At 57.1% G+C, this 16,482-nt stretch overlaps 2 protein-coding genes across 6 annotated transcripts; both read right to left on the bottom strand.

Moving 5' to 3' along the window:
- Window positions 1–3,203: 3,203 nt before the first annotated feature.
- On the bottom strand, window positions 3,204–16,457 carry LOC146420880 (uncharacterized). 5 transcript variants are annotated; one of them, XM_085047922.1, is made up of 3 exons: window positions 15,844–16,457; window positions 14,493–15,130; window positions 14,043–14,324 (listed from the first exon to the last, which is right to left on the bottom strand). In XM_085047922.1, the coding sequence occupies exons 1-3, from the start codon at window positions 16,051–16,053 to the stop codon at window positions 14,276–14,278; spliced, it is 897 nt and encodes a 298-aa protein (XP_084904048.1). In that variant the 5' UTR covers window positions 16,054–16,457; the 3' UTR covers window positions 14,043–14,275. The 5 variants fall into 5 exon arrangements, with proteins under 5 accessions (XP_084904051.1, XP_084904046.1, XP_084904047.1 ...); XM_085047923.1 differs by having other exon boundaries at window positions 14,493–15,127; XM_085047925.1 differs by lacking the exons at window positions 14,043–14,324; window positions 14,493–15,130 and adding an exon at window positions 3,204–4,136.
- LOC146420881 (class II histocompatibility antigen, B-L beta chain-like) lies at window positions 5,696–8,859 on the bottom strand. Its single transcript, XM_085047928.1, has 5 exons — window positions 8,718–8,859; window positions 7,956–8,225; window positions 6,677–6,958; window positions 5,967–6,073; window positions 5,696–5,866 (listed from the first exon to the last, which is right to left on the bottom strand). Exons 1-5 carry the CDS (start codon window positions 8,800–8,802, stop codon window positions 5,858–5,860), a joined length of 753 nt encoding a protein of 250 aa, XP_084904054.1. The 5' UTR covers window positions 8,803–8,859; the 3' UTR covers window positions 5,696–5,857.
- Window positions 16,458–16,482: the final 25 nt, after the last annotated feature.

Below are 16,482 nucleotides of genomic sequence, written 5' to 3'. Positions count from 1 at the left end.
TCAGGGTTTTGGGGCTCTAGAATTTCCCAAATCATCCATTCCTGGAATTTTGGGACTCTGGGAATTGCAAACCCCCCTGGTACTGAAGATTTGAGAGACTGGGAGTTCCCACTTCCTCTTTTCCCAGGATTTGGAGAGGCTCAAGGTGCTCAAATTCCTCTTTTTCCCAGGATTTTGGGGCTCTGGCATTGCCCAACCCTCCTGTTCCCAGGATTTTGGGTGGAAATCCCCATTTTTTTGGGATTTTTATGCTCTAACACCCCACAATTCCCCATTCCCATTGCCCCACACCATCATCCAGACAGAATATGACCAAAAATCCATTTCCAGGGGAATTCAGCCCAATTCCAGGTGTGTCTGACTCGATTCCAGGAGGATCCTGGGGCAATTCCAGCCTCTACTGCAGCACCAACACCATTCAAACCCAATTCCAGGTGGACTCAATCCAATTTCAGGTGAGTCAAATCCAACTCAAGGTTGGTCCAACCCAATTACAGGTAGATTAAAGCAAATTCCAGGGGCATTCAATCCAATTCCAGGTAGATAAAACCCAATTCCAGAGGGATCAAATCCAACTCCAGGTGGGTCAAACCCAATTCCAGGTGGATCTAACCCAATTCTAGGTCCAGTCAACCAAATCCCAGGAAAATCCATCTCTTTTTCAGGTGGATCAAATCGAATTCCAGGTAAATCTAACCCAATTCCAGGTAAATCAAACTGAATTCCAGATTGACCCAACCCAGCTCCAGGTGAGTCAAAACAAATTCCAGGTGGACCAAACCAAATTCCAGGTCGATTCAACCCCATTCCAGGTAAACCAAATCCAGTTCCAGGTGGATCAAACCAAATTCCAGGTAAATCCAACCCAATTCCCTGTCAATCCAATCCAGTTCCAGGAGGACCAAACCCAATTCCAGGGGTGTCAAACCCAATTCAACTCTTTTAAATGTCCCATCGCCCCTTTCCCTCCATTCAGGCAGCTCCTGACAGCTTTTTTCTGGGAGAAATCCCTGAATTTGGGGATTTTTGGGGTGCAGTTTTGGACAGGGGACAGCTCTGCCTGCCTTTCCCCTCCCTGGCTGGGTCCCCAGTGTCCCACCATGGCTGTGTCCCCAATGTCCCACCCTGGCTGTGTCCCCAGTGTCCCACCATGGCTGTGTCCCCAATGTCCCACCATGGCTGTTATCAGACACTGAAATATTTCACACCTCAAACATTGATACAAAGTTTTGCTCATTGTAACAAAAAGTGTACAAAGAAGCTACAATCAAAAACCCTCCCTGAAGATACCTGACTGGGACTTTGGACTGAGAGTCAAACTGCTGAGATCCCATAAAGGGAAACCTATTGTTCACTCATCTCAGGCTGAGGGAAAGGAATGCACACACAAATCCAAAGCCACCAGCTGCTCTGAGAATCATCCCTGGCTGAGTTTGGGGTGGGGGCAGAGCACAGCTCACTGTGATGCCTAAAATGCTGGGAAAGATTGAGCACAGACCCCGCAGTGTAGGAAAAGGGTATTCCCTTGGTTTAATAGGATCCCAGGTGCACCACGACGGAAAGAGAGCGACAATATCACGGGTTTGCAATTTATGGACTTCACTGATTAACATCCCTATCTAAAATTCCCCAATGAGAAACCTAACAAATGAAGTCATTGCCCCCTTATTCAAATTACCTCCCCCCCAAAAAAAAGTTACAAATTAGTTTACAGAAACATGTCCCAGTGATAAAGCTCTTTCAAGGCTGGTGCCTCATGCTCTTGAAATTGTGGAGATTGTTTCGTCTTCTCCAAAGAATTCTGAACGAGGCTGGAGCACAAGGGTTATAAACATGTGGGGCTGAGATACAGAGAGTAAAAGGTACAGGAAGGGGAAAGGGTAAAAAGGATATAAAAAGAGTATAAAAGTACAATGAAAAAGGACAAAAACCCATCAGGCATCAGCAGAAGCCAGGTTTACACAAACTGCCCAGCTGTGGAACCCCCAACCCCACCACAAAGTGACACAGAAACCCCAAAAAACGACACTGAAACCCCAAAAATTGCAGAAAAAAAACCCCAAAAGTGACACAGAAACCTCAAAAAGTGACATGGAGACTCAAAAAGTGGCGATGGGAAACCTCCAATGGGACAGTGAGACCCCAAAAACGGCAGAGAAAACCCCAAAAATGGAAGAGAAATCCCAAAAGTGACACAGAACCCCAAAAAACGACAAAGAAACCCCTAAAAATGACACAGAAACCCCCAAAATGATAAAAAAAACCCCAAAAATGACATGACAAACACCCAAAAGTGAGACAGAAACCCCAAAAGGTGACCCAGAACCCCCCCAAAAATGACCCAGAAACCCCAAGAAGGACACAAAAATCCCCCAAAACGGCACAGAACCCCCAAAAATCTCCACCGCACGCTGCTGGAGCAGTTCGACATCAAATCGGGACTTTGACGTGAGAGGAGCTGAGGGGAGTCACAATCCATCACAGACCCCCAAATGCCAGGCCTTGCACCACAGCAGTGCAGGTGATGCAAGCAGAGTCTGCTGCTAGAGACTGTCCCCTGCCCCGGGGGGACATGCTGGACATTGTCACCTGGCCTGAGTGTATATTAACCCTTGGCACTCTGTGCTTTTTGGGGGGAAAACCACCACTGAGAAGAGCAGCTGGAGAAGATCAATGTGACATCGTTGGGATCCACGGATGGTGATGTTTTCTTTCTCCCTCTTTCTGTCCCCCTCACCTCTTTTCCTACTTCTCTTTTCCTCTCTTTTCCTCCCTCTTTCTCTCATATTTACTATCAAATAAAACTTACACTACTGACTGGCATGTGGTCTCGTTTGCACCTTAATTCGGGCAGATGTATTTCCAAAGAACCTTAATGTTTGGATCATAACAGCTGTGACCCCAATGTCCCACCCATGTCTCACCTCAATATCTTCATTTTTACCCCAAATTCAGGTGTTTTGAAGGATTGAAATGAAAACAAGACCAAACCTGAAAGAAAAGGATTTACATGTCTGTGCCCGCTGAGGATCCACGTGGTTGGGTAGAAGGGAAGAACATTTTTGGAGGTTTCCACCCCAAAATCCTGCTCTTTGCCCCAATGCAGAACCATTTGGCTGTGAAAGATGCCACTGGGTGAGAGAAAATCACAATCATGGAATCAATGAGGTTGCAAAAGATCTCCAAGGCCATCCAGTGTTGCCTCATGCCAAGAGATGATATAACTGAACACAAAAGGTGAGATTTTCTGGGGTGGAAAGTCAACAAATCCGCTCTCCCCAGGGGATTTCTGATGTCCCCAGGAATTCCCATGGACATTCCTGGCCCTGCCTTCATCCAGGTGCCCACGGGGAGCCAGGAGGGTGTGGAGCCACCAGCCAGGTGTCTTTGCCACACGGATCACCAGCAGCACGGATCACCAGGGCTCTGCACAGCTGGGATCACTGGGGATCATCCACTGCAGATCTTCCCACTGGGGATGGAGTTGGAGCAGCAATGAAGCTCTTCCTGCACTCGGGACACTCGCAGGGCTTCCCTCACTGGTGCTTCCGTTGGTGCTGAGCCAAGTTAGACATGACTGAGAAGCTCTTCCCACATTTTCCACACTCATACGGCTTTTCCCCAGTGTGGATGCGCCGGTGGGTGATGAGGGTGGAGTTTCGCTTGAAGCCCTTCCCACGGTCAGGGCAGCGGAAGGGCCTCTCCTGGGTGTGAATGCGCTCATGGACGAGGAGATTGGAGCTGGTGTGAAACCTCTTCCCACACTTCCCACACTCATAGGGCCTCTCCCCGGTATGGATCTTCTTGTGCTGGATCAGGGTGGAGCTGTGGGTGAAGCTTTTCCCACATTCCCCACAATCATAGGGCTTTTCCCCAGTGTGGATCACCTGGTGCTGCATCAGGTTGGACATCAGGCTGAAGCTCTTCCCACACTTCCCACACTCATAGGGCTTTTCCCCAGTGTGGATCCTCTGGTGCCGGATAAGCTCAGATCTCCGCATGAAGCTTTTCCCACATTCCCCACACTTGTGGGGCTTCTCTCTGCCCTCAGGCTTCTCCCCCAGCTCCGAGCTCCGGCTGCATCTCCGGGCCTTTTCCTCCTCCTCCATCCGGCCACGCCTTGGCAATGACAAATCCTGCTTTGGGGGAAAAACAAGGGCTCAGCGCCTTGCCCTGGGGGTTCCTCCTGCCCAGCTCCAGCTCTGCAACTCTCCCAGGCTTTTGTGTCCATAAAATCCCCAAACCACCATCATTCACCTCAAAACCCTCACAGCACTTCCCCCTCTCTGCTCCTTGCACTTTGGCCTCCTCAGGCTCTCCCTTCCCTGCACTCATGGGGCTCCCGTGGCTCCCGGGCTTCCCTATTTTCCAGGGTCCCGCTTAGGGATGATCCGGGGGCTTTGGGGCTCCCAGGGGTCCCTTCTCCCCTCATTCTCTGCTCCGCGCTTCCAGGGATCCCAGGCTTCCCCCTTAGCCACGCTCCCCCCTCTCCAGCCTGCCGGGGCTCCCCCAGCTCCGCCATCGCCCCTCTCCGCTCACCCCACTCCGGGGCTCCCGCCCTTCCCCTCCACCGCTCTCCCGGCCGGACCCCATGCCCCATGTCCCCCTCCCACCCCGACACCGGGCCGTGCCCACCTGCAGCCCCCAAAATATCCCCCAAAGCCCCACTGCCGCCTCAGCTTTGCCCTTCCGCCACATCCAAACGTTCCCCCCGCACAATCAAACCCTCCCAGCGACCCTGAACGAGATTTGGGGCTCAATCCCGCAAGCTGCGAGCTCCAAACACCTGCCCAGAAAAAACGCCGCTCGGGGACCCCCGAGACATTTGGGGCGACTTCCTCCTCCCCCTCACCTGCGGCGTGCGGGGCGCCGATGCTCCCGGGGCCGCGGCAGACAAAGAGCTCCGCGCGGCTTCTGCTGCTCCTCCTCTTCCTCTCTCCAACCTCTTCCTGCTCCTCCTCTTCCTCTCTCCTCCTCCTTCCTCCCGCGGCTCCTCCTCCTTCCTCCCGCGGCTCCTCCTCCTTCCTCCTCCCGCCTCCTCCTCCTGCTCGGATCTCCGGCCTTTCTCCCGCTCCTTCCTCATCCCTCCTCCTCCTCCTCCATCCCTTCTCCTCCTCCCCCCAAGCCCAGCGCCCACCCTTTCCCCCCCTTTTCCCCACGCCGTCGCATGCCGCGGGAGGAGCCGGGATGGAGCCGGGGCAGGTCGGGCTGGGGCAGCGCTGGGCTCCGGGCCAGGCCTGGGCGCCCCCCACGCGCCCCCTCCCCAAATTGGGCTGGCGGGAAGCGCTGGGGGCGAGGGGGGGGCGCAGGTGGGGTTGGGGTGGGGAGCGCTGGGCGCTGCGGGTCTGCCTGGGAACTGGAGAGTCATCAGCGCCGCGAGCTCGGATTGGATCAGAATCGCTCAGCGCCTTCTCCCATTGGCTCATTTTCGCGGGGCTATTTTTCGGGGCTGTTTTTCTATGGGGTTTGGAGGTTCTGGGCGGCTCAGGGGGTCTCAGCGCCTTTTTTGGGGTTCGCTGGGTGCCGTGTCGGGGTTCAGCTGCCTCCCAAGGCCCCCAGAGCGGGGTGACACTTGGGGACACGCGGGGGTCCCCATTCCCGATCCATCCCGGGTTCAGGTCTGCCCCCCAGTCACAGCCCCACCGCGGGGTCCCCCCAAGTCCCTCCCCAGTGCTCCCCAAGAAACGCGACCGGAGCCAACTGGGAAGCTTTATTGGGAGCACTGGGAGCAGCCGGGCGGGGTCAGAGTGACAGCAGGGCTGGGGGGACACACGATCCCCCAAAATCAGCGCGGGGACAGAGCGGGGGGTCCCGGCCGGGCCCGAGGCCACGGGGAGGGGCTGCGGCCGGCGGCGGCTCAGGAGCTCTGTGGGCAGAGAAAAGGGGGTGACACCGGGCTGGGGGGCCCCGGGGGGAGCACAGCCGCTCCGGGGCAGGGGGGACACGACCCCCGGGACCCCCCTCACCTTCTTGCGCAGGTAGAAGCCGAGCCCCAGCGCCAGGAAGACGAAGCCCAACACGAAGCCCCCGATCCCCGTCAGCATCTTGCTGCGGGCAGCGTCCGGCGGCATCTCTGGGGGGTCAGCAGGGCTCAGGACCCCCAAAAACCTCTCACCGACACCCCAAGCCCCTACAAGCACCCTCCCAGTCGCCTCCAGCCCACCCAGGAGCCCCTGAAACCTCCTCCCGATCCATTCCCAGCCTCCCCAGGACACACCAAAGCCCCTCCCGTCCCTCTCAGCACCCCACAACCCCTCCCAGTTGCCCCCCACCGCCCCAGGACCCCCAAACCCTCTCCCAGTCCCTTCCCAGCCCCACCAGAACTCAACAAGGTCCCTCCCAGTCTCTTCCCAGCACAACCAACCTCCTTCCAACCTTTGCTTTTCCATCCCCAATCTCCTTCCAGCCCCTCCAGCCTCACTCCAACTCCCTCCCAGTTCCCCCCAGCACTCCCAAACTCCCTCCCAGTGCCCACCAGCACCCCCAGAATCTCATCCCACCCTTCCCAACATCCTTCCAACCCCTTCCCAGCCCTCCCACACCCCCAAGCCCCTCTCCCACTAGAAACCAGCCTCTCTCCACCTCCCTCCCAGTTCCCCCCAGCACAGCCCAATCCCCCTGCCAGCCCCCCCAGTGCCTCCCCCGCTCCCCCCGGCGCTGTGGGCTCTGGCCGTACCCCAGTGCCGCCTCAGGGGCTGCTCCAGGCTGACGTGCTCCACCTGGCAGGTGTAGGTGACCCCGCGCCGGGGGGGCGTTTCCAGCAGCACCAGCAGCTGGTAGGTCCAGTCCCCGTTGGGGAGCAGGTCGGTGGTCATCACTTGCTCCGAGAGCTCCTGCTGGCCCTGGAACCACCTCACCTGCACCTGCGCAGGGTAGAAATCCATCACGGAGCACAGCAGGCGGCCGGGCTCGGGCTGGGAGCTCGAGGGCACCAGCGAGATGGACACGCTGGGGGGCACTGGGAGAGAGAGGGGAGACACTGGGATCAGCTGGGGGGGCGCTGGGAGAGAGCTGGGAGGGGTGGTGTAGTACTGGGAGGGACTGGGAATGGAGTAGGAAGGACTGGGAATGCAGGGGGAGGGAATGGGGGGGCACTGAAAGAGAGGGGTGTGAATTGGGGGCATTGGAGGGCACTGAAATGGAGTATGGAAATCTGGGAGTGCACTGGGAATGGACTGGGATTGGCATTAGACAGACTGGGAGGGACGTTGGAGGCACTGGGAGTGACTGGCAATGCAGTGGGAGGGACTGGAAATGTACAGGAATTGCGATTAGTGGGACTGGGGAAGGACTTGGATAGAGGGGATTGGATTAGGGCGTACTGGGACGGCGCTGGGAGAGAGGATGGAGGTCTGGGAGTGGACTGGGAATGAACTGGGATTGGCTTTCGAGGGACTGGGAGTGACTGTGCTAGCACTGGGAGGGACTGGGAATGGAGTGGGAGGGACTGGGGGCACACTGGGAGAGAGGGGAGTGGATTGAGGAGCACTGGGAGGGACAGGGAGAGAGGGTGGATGTCTGGGAATACATTGGGAATGGGATAAGAGGGACTGGGAGTGACCATGGTGGCACTAGGATCGACTATGGTGGCACTCAGGGTGACTGTGGTGGCACTGGGAGGAACTGGGAATGAACTCCGCGGCACTGCGAGGCTAAGTCCAGCGCGGAGAACTCGGCGCTGCTTGTCTGCCTGGCAACTGAAGAGTCATCAGAGACTCGCGCTCTGATTGGGTGAGAAGCGTCATCTTCACGCTTGGCTGAAATGGACGCGCTGGGGGGGCTGGGAGAGACTGGGGGGGACTGGGGGGGACACAGAAGCCGCCGAGAAGGACAAGAAGCCCCTGGCTTGGCAGAAAGAGGGCTGAGGGCTCTGGGTGATTCCCAGGGAGGGTATGAGGGGCTGCAGGGTCATTGCCAGGGCAGAGCCTGAGGGGACACCTCTGCCCCACGCTCACCTCTGCGCTCCACCAGGAACGGGGTGAACACCTTGTAGTTGTACCGGCAGTACCTGTCCACCTGAGCCCGTGTGTACTCCATTCCTGCCTTGTCGCTGTTCCAGTACTTGGCCCATTTGTCCCCATCCGGGGTGAACCCCACGAATTTCCTCACATCGCTGTCGAACCTCGTGTACTCCACCCGGTTGTAGATGTACCTCTGCAGGAACCTCACCTTCTCCGTGCCGTTAATGAAGTGACACTCGCAGTATCCCATCTCCTGGCAGACCCCTGTGTGAGCAAGGCACAGGTCAGGGGTCCCCCAGCACCCCCATCGATCCCAGAGCTCCGGGGATCACCCCGGATCCCCACTCCGCACCCCCTGTGCCCCACGGCCGCCATGGGACCCTCCTGCCCGCGCTCCCACCTCCTCTTTCCCACCCTTCTCCCTATTTCCCCTTTCACATCCTCACTCCCCGCCATTTGCAGCCACTCCCTACTTCAGTTTTGGGTTCCCATTCCCTCTTCTTGGCATTTCCACGCTTTTTTTCCCAAAATTTCTTCCCCCCCACATCCCCCTCCCGCTGAGTTTTGGGCTCCCACCCTCCCCTTTTCCCCACTTCCCCACCCTCTCCCACCCCTTCCTCACCTTCCCCCAACCCTCAGCCCCTCCCGCTCTCCCTTTCGGCTTCCCCTCCTCCTCCCCCTCCACTTTGGGCTCCCAAACCCCTTTCTTTCCCCTTTTCCCCCTTTCCCATCGCATTCCCTGCTCCCCCCGCTCACCCGACAGCTCCGCGCCCGCAGCCGGGGTGGCTCCCAGCACCACCAGTGCCACCAGTAGGGCCCCAGCTGCCGCCACTCGCCCCATGGCCAGCGCCGGGCAGCTGCCGCCAGCCCCGCAGCAGCCGCTGCACTGGGAGCTCCAGTCCGGAGCAGGGCGGGATCATCCGCCCCGCGCGCTCTGATTGGCCGGGCGCCGTTTTGGGACGCGCTCCCATTGCCTGGGCGTGGTTTTGGGCGCGCTGCCATTGGCCGCAGTTGTTTTGGACGCGCTCCGATTGGCCGGGCCGGTTTGGGGCCCGTTTTGCACAGGCTCTACCCGGCAACCGGTGACGACACAACACACACGCCCTCCCATTGGCTCCGCCGCTTTTGGGGCGCTGCGCCCCCACTCCCACTCCCCCCACTTCGCCGCCGCTGCACTGGGACCACCAGCGACCCTTCCCAGTGTCGCCACATCCCGAGGCGCCATGGATGGAGCACGGAGCTGCCCCTGCCTGCTGCTGCTGCTGGCGCTGACCCTGCCTGGCCTTTGGGGGCTCCAAGGTGGGCTTTGGGGGGACCTGGAGCCGCGGCGTTGGGATTTGGGGTGTCCTGGATCCATGGCAAAAGGGGATCGGGGAGATTCGGAAGGTCCAACCCCCTTTTTGGGGATTTTTTTGGGAAGGGCGTTGGCCAAGCTTCCTCCTTTTTCTGGGTTTTCCCCATTTTTTGGGGTCAGCAGTGGTCAAACTCCTCTTTTCCCACGGTTTTGGAGTTCTGACAGTTCCCAAACCCCCCTGTACCCGAGATTTTGGGGCTTTAGGAGTTCCAAACCTCGCTGTATCCACAATTTTTTGGGACTGGGCGTGTCCAAAGCCCCCCTGTAGCCAGGATTTTGGGATCTGGGTGTTCCCATGTCCTCTTTTTCCACTATTTTGGGGTTCTGGGATTTCCCAAACCCCCCTGATCCCGCAATTTTGGGGCTCTAGGAGTTCCCAAACCCCCCTGTACTGAGGATGTGGGGAACTGAGTGTTCCCATATCCTCTTTTCCTAGGATTCTGAAAGGCTCAGGATGCTCAAATTCCTCTTTTTCCCAGGATTTTGGGGCTCTGGCAGTGCCCAACCTTCCCGGTTCCCAGAATTTTGGGTGGAAATCCCCATTTTCCCAGGATTTTTATACTCTCACCCCCCACAATTCCCCATTCCCATTGCCCCACACCATCATCCAGACAGAATATGACCAAAACTCCATTTCCAGGGGAATTCAGCCCAATTCCAGGTGTGTCTGACTCGATTCCAGGAGGATCCTGGGGCAATTCCAGCCTCTACTGCAGCACCAACACCATTCAAACCCAATTCCAGGTGGACTCAACCCAATTCCTGGTGGATCAAATCCAGTTCTAGGCAGATTATACCAAATTCCAGGTAAATCCAACCCAATCTCAGGTGGATCAAATCCAACTCCAGGTGGCTCAAACCCAATTCCAGGTAAATCCAACTGAATTCCAAGGGCATTCAACCTCATTCCAGGTGAATTTAACCCAATTTGAGGTTGACCCAATGGAATTCCAGGTGAATCCAATCCAGTTCCAGGTGGATCCAACCCAATTCCAGGAGGATGCAACCAAATTCCAGGTAGATTAAACTAAATTCCAGCTCAATCCAATCCAATTCCAGGTGGATCAAACCCTGTTTGAGGTAAATCCAACTGAATTCCTGATGGATCAAACCCAGTTCCAGCTGGACCCAACCCAACTGCAGGATGAATCAAGCAAATACCTGAGAGATTCAACCAAATTCCGGGTGGATCCAACCCAATTCCAGGTCGATTAAACCAAATTCCAGTGGGATGCAACCGAATTCCAGGATGAATCAACCTAATTCCAGGTCGACAAAACCCCATTTCAGGTAAATCCATTCCAGTTCCAGGTGGATCAAACCCAATTCCAGGTGGATCAAACCCAATTCCAGGTGAATCAAACCAAATTCAACTCTTCTAAAGGTCCCATCCCCCCTTTCCCTCCATTCAGGAAGCTCCTGGCAGCTTTTTTCTCTCTGCCCTCAGGCTTCTCCCCCAGCTCCGAGCTCCGGCTGCATCTCCGGGCCTTTTCCTCCTCCTCCATCCGGCCACACCTTGGCAATGACAAATCCTGCTTTGGGGGAAAAACAAGGGCTCAGCGCCTTGCCCTGGGGGTTCCTCCTGCCCAGCTCCAGCTCTGCAAGTCTCTGGCAGTTTGGTGGCTGTAAAAACCACTAACCACCGAGATTCCCAAATATCCCACAAACATAAAGAAACAGACTCCAAACTCCCACAATATCAAGATTCAGCCAAAAGCCCCTTCAAGATATAAAGATTGACTCCCAAAGAAACCCCAAAGCATGAACATTTAGCCCAATAAACCTTAAAAACATCATGATTTAGGCCCCGTGAAAATCGTGGATCCCCCTCCCCAGTCCCCTGCTGCATGTGGGGGGCTGCAGATACAGGCAGTGCTGGAACCTTGGGCTGCCTCCTCTTCCTGCTCCTCCTCCTCTATCCCTACTCTTCCTCACACTCCTCTTCCTCTCACTCCTCCTCCTCCTCTTCCTTCTTCAAAATCCCACCTCCTCCTCCTCCTGCAGCTAATTAATACAATATTGATGAAGAAAAAACCCCAAAGCAGCTTGTGGGGGGCAGAGCCACATGTGAGTCACCCGATGGCTGCCCTGGCAGAGAAGCTTCGGTTCCAGGCAGCCACGAGAGGAAGGAGCTTTAGAAGTGCAAATGAACCCTCCTGGGGCAAAGGCTGGACAATGGACCAGGGCCTTGTGGCCTGGGGGAGCAATTGGGCCAATTCCCTCTGTCCCTCAGCCCGAGCTCTGCCTGCTTGCACAGATGGAATTTGCACAGCTCAGGGCAGAGCCCAGACTGAGGAGATCTGACTGTGCAGCACAAACTGGTTCAGCTGCAAAGAAAAAAGAGCAAATGGGAAAATGTTGGGAAAACTTCATTAAAAAGAGTGGGGGAAAATCATGTCTCTCCTCACACCAACATGTGCTAGCACTGTGGATGCTTTATAGAGTGTAATGAACCACTGGGGATTTTTCATACAACAAGTTCAGGGAAATCAGTTGGGAATCCAAACATAGAATGATTTAATTACACAAAAGTGCTCAATAAGGTCAGGAGGGTGCACCTCAAAAAATATTTTAAAAAATTAAAACGGCCACTAGAACAAATCCTACAACAGCATGGAGCAGCCCCTGGGAATCCTAAGAATTCCTATCAGGTCCCAGAACCAATTTGTGAATTTGAATTGTTACTAATTGACACAGACTGCTGCTCAGCCAAGCTCCTGCTCCATTCCTGAACTTCCACAAGCAGAACAAACACTTCCCAGAGCCACGAATACCGAATGTCACACAAACTAGGGGTGCATGTTAAGGGACACAGGCAGTGGGCGGATCGGGAAGTCTGTACCTTCCAAGTACCTCAGACAGTGTGTTGGAAAATATACCAGTTTAAATATTTCCTATAAATTTTGTCAAGGGGTTTGTTTGGTTGGTTTTTTACCCAGGGAAAAGGAATTTTAAGATTTTTTTCCAGGACATTTTTCTGCCAGGTGAGGTCTGATGAGCTCAACATAACTACAGACTAGGAGGAGCCCAAAAGACAAAAGGCCATCAGCAGCCATTAACGAACATCAGCTCCAAACCTCACCCCTGGCTGTTTGGAGACACCTTGTCTGGCTAAAGAGAGATAAGAAGGAAAACCTAATTAGCATCAGAAGAGAAGCAATCTGGATCCAATAGGAAACCATAGATTAGAAAATGAACAACATGGAACCAATTAAGACTGACCAAAAACCCTGCTATGAGTTTAGAGTGTAAAAAATACCTAAAAAATCTTCCAAAACTTATGTGCCATAGAACGATTCTCTCTACAAACCCGGGCTCTGGATGAGATGATTCCCGTGGTACATCCTGGCCAGAACAACATCCTGCTCAGATAATAAAGTAACGCCTTGACTCTCTAACATTGAAAATCTTGTTGAAAGGTTTTTGTTTTTCCCGCAGGTACGGTGACAAGAGGGCAAAGGGACAATGAATCGCAGCCGGGGAAACGAGCATAGAAAGGAGGCTGCGTTTTACAGCCCCATGGCAAATGGCCCACGGCCTCTCCCTCTGTCCATCCCTAAAGTCACTTTCACACGACTCCTCTGTCTCCTGCGGCCACACAAACCTCTGGCCACGCGGATTTTCCCGCACACTGCCGCCGACAGCGCAGCCACCTCTGTGCTACCGACAGCGAGCGGGACGAGCCAGCGCTGCTCCGGCACCGCCTCCTGCCGAGGCAGCAGCGGCAAGGAGACCGCGGGCAGCCGCTCCCTCAGCGGCCTCAGGCCAGCGGCAACACGGCGCCACAGCCAGCGAGGGAGGGAGGGAGGGAGAGGGGAGAAGGAAGCCGCCACAGCCCCCCTGCCGCCCCCTGCATCCCCTCCATCCGCCCGCAGCGAGCCCCGAGCCCCGGCACAAGGCAGCGCGGCTCCCACCTGCGCTGGGACAGCCTCTCCGAGCTCCGCCGCCGCCTCCCCGGGCTCCGCCCGCTGCCGCCGCTCCCGGGCCGCACACACGCTCCCACCATGGCGCCGCTGCTGCCCCACTAAAGCCCTGCCTGCCTGCCTGCCTGGGGGCGACACCGGCGCCGGCCTTGTCCCCGCTCGCTGGCACCGAGCAGCAATGGCGCTGGGACAATCCCGAGTGACAGCACAGCCAGCCAAGGGCAGCGAGGCGCGGGCTCTGCACAACGCACAGCCCAAGCCCCGCGCTCTCAGTGCCCCCCGGGCTGGCCGAGGCCAAAGCCGCACATGAGGAACAGCCCTGCAACGGGCCCGGGCCCAAGGCGCCATTGCTCTGCAAACAGCGACCAAGTTCTCCGCCCCTCCCGGCCCCGCCTCGGCACGCAGCCCCCGGGGCAGCCCCACGGCCCCCACGGCAGCTCCCAGCCTCCGCCAGCCGCCCTGCAACGGCCCAGGGGGAGCAGGCCAAGGGACGCGGCTCCCGGCGCCCAGGGGACGCCAGGGACAGCGGGGGCACTTCACAAGCCTTTCCTGCAAAAGAGAAAACCATCAGCAAGGAAAAAGCAACAGCAGCGCTGGCTCCAGAGCACAGGGCCACACGAGGCCATGGCACATTGCAGTGGGGTGACGCTGGCCCCATGCCAGGCACCCAGCAGAGCTGCTCTCTCACTGCCCTGCACAGCCGCCATGGGGAGAGAAAATGGAACCAAGGCTTCCTGAGCTGATAGAAGGACCTGGCTAAGAGATCCCTCATCAAACACCTTTGTGCACAAAACAGGCTCAGAATTGGATATGTGAGTTGAATTTATTGCTAACAAACTCAGAATAGGAGAAGAAGTAAAATTTGACCATATAAAACACCTTCTTCTCAAATTACAGGGATCACCTGGAATGGGGGTCACCAGGATTCTGCCCAACGGGGATCACTGGGGATCATCCACTGCAGATCTTCCCACTGGGGATGGAGTTGGAGCAGCAATGAAGCTCTTCCTGCACTCGGGACACTCGCAGGGCTTCCCTCACTGGTGCCTCCGTTGGTGCTGAGTCAAGTGAGAGCTCCTGGAGAAGCTCTTCCCACACTCAGGACACTCGTAGGACTTTTCCCCACTGTGGATGCGCCGGTGTCTGATGAGGGTGGAGTTTCGCTTGAAGCCCTTCCCACAGTCAGGGCAGCGGAAGGGCCTCTCCTGGGTGTGAATGCGCTCATGGCGGAGGAGATTGGAGGTGGTTTGAAACCTCTTCCCACACGTGGGACACTCATAGGGCCTCTCCCCAGTGTGGATCTTCTTGTGCTTGATCAGGGTGGAGCTTCTGCTGAAGCTCTTCCCACATTCCACGCAATCATAGGGCTTTTCCCCAGTGTGGATCACCTGGTGCTGCATCAGGTTGGACATCTGGCTGAAGCTCTTCCCACAATTTCCACACTCATAGGGTTTTTCCCCAGTGTGGATCCTGCGGTGCACAATGAGATCAGTTTTCCATCCAAAGCTCTTCCCACACTCGGGACACTCGTAGGGCTTTTCCCCAGTGTGGATCACCTGGTGCTGCATCAGGTGGGAACTGTGGCTGAAGCTCTTCCCACACTCCCCACACTCGTAGGGCTTTTCCCCTGAGTGCATCCTCTGGTGCTGCATCAGGTTGGACGTCCGGCTGAAACTCTTCCCACACTTCCCACACTCATAGGGCTTTTCCCCAGTGTGGATCCTCTGGTGTTTGATCAGATCAGATCTCCGCCTGAACCTTTTCCCACATTCCCCACACTTGTGGGGCTTCTCTCTGCCCTCAGGCTTCTCCCCCAGCTCCGAGCTCCGGCTGCATCTTCGGGCCTTTTCCTCCTCCTCCATCCGGCCATGCCTTGGCAATGACAAATCCTGCTTTGGGGGAAAAACAAGGGCTCAGCGCCTTGCCCTGGGGGTTCCTCCTGCCCAGCTCCAGCTCTGCAACTCTCCCAGGGGTTTGTGTCCATAAAAACCCCAAACCACCACCATTCACCTCAAAACCCTCACAGCATTTCCCCCTCTCTGCTCTTTGCACTTTGGCCTCCTCAGGGTCTCCCTTCCCTGCACTCATGCAGCTCCCGTGCCTCCGGGGCTTCCCTATTTTCCAGGGTCCCGCCTAGGGATGATCCGGGGGCTTTGGGGGTCCCAGGGGTCCCTTCTCCCCTCATTCTCTGCTCCGCGCTTCCAGGGATCCCAGGCTTCCCCCTTAGCCACGCTCCCCCCTCTCCAGCCTGCCGGGGCTCCCCCAACTCCGCCATCGCCCCTCTCCGCTCACCCCACTCCGGGGCTCCCGCCCTTCCCCTCCACCGCTCTCCCGGCCGGACCCCATGCCCCATGTCCCCCTCCCACCCCGACACCGGGCCGTGCCCACCTGCAGCCCCCAAAATATCCCCCAAAGCCCCACTGCCGCCTCAGCTTTGCCCTTCCGCCGCATCCAAACGTTCCCCCCGCACAATCAAACCCTCCCAGCGACCCTGAACGAGATTTCGGGCTCAATCCCGCAAGCTGCGAGCTCCAAACACCCGCCCAGAAAAAACGCCGCTCGGGGACCCCCGAGACATTTGGGGCGACTTCCTCCTCCCCCTCACCTGCGCCATGCGGGGCGCCGATGCTCCCGGGGCCGCGGCAGACAAAGAGCTCCGCGCTGCTTCTGCTGCTCCTCCTCTTCCTCTCTCCAACCTCTTCCGGTTCCTCTTGTTCCTCTCTCCTCCTTCCTCCTCCCGCGGCTCCTCCTCCTTCCTCCTCCCGCCTCCCGCCTCCTGCTCGGATCTCCGGCCTTTCTCCCGCTCCTTCCTCATCCCTCCTCCTCCTCCTCCATCCCTTCTCCTCCTCCCCCCAAGCCCAGCGCCCACCCTTTCCCCCCCTTTTCCCCACGCCGTCGCATGCCGCGGGAGGAGCCGGGATGGAGCCGGGGCAGGTCGGGCTGGGGCAGCGCGGGGCTCCGGGCCAGGCCTGGGCGCCCCCCACGCGCCCCCTCCCCAAATTGGGCTGGCGGGAAGCGCTGGGGGCGAGGGGGGGCGCAGGTGGGGTTGGGGTGGGGAGCGCTGGGCGCTGCGGGTCTGCCTGGGAACTGGAGAGTCATCAGCGCCGCGAGCTCGGATTGGATCAGAATCGCTCAGCGCCTTCTCCTATTGGCTCATTTTCGCGGGGCTATTTTTCGGGCCTGTTTTTCTATGGGGTTTGGAGGTTCTGGGGGGCTCAGGGGGTCTCAGCGCCTTTTTTGGGGT

The sequence above is a fragment of the Lichenostomus cassidix genome, unplaced genomic scaffold, assembly GCF_008360975.1.
Source record: "Lichenostomus cassidix isolate B80296 unplaced genomic scaffold, HeHo_3.0 HiC_scaffold_862, whole genome shotgun sequence".
Lineage (NCBI taxonomy): Eukaryota > Metazoa > Chordata > Aves > Passeriformes > Meliphagidae > Lichenostomus > Lichenostomus cassidix.
The sequence above is the reverse complement of the archived record's forward strand: the minus strand, read 5'-3'. Positions and strand labels throughout refer to the sequence as shown.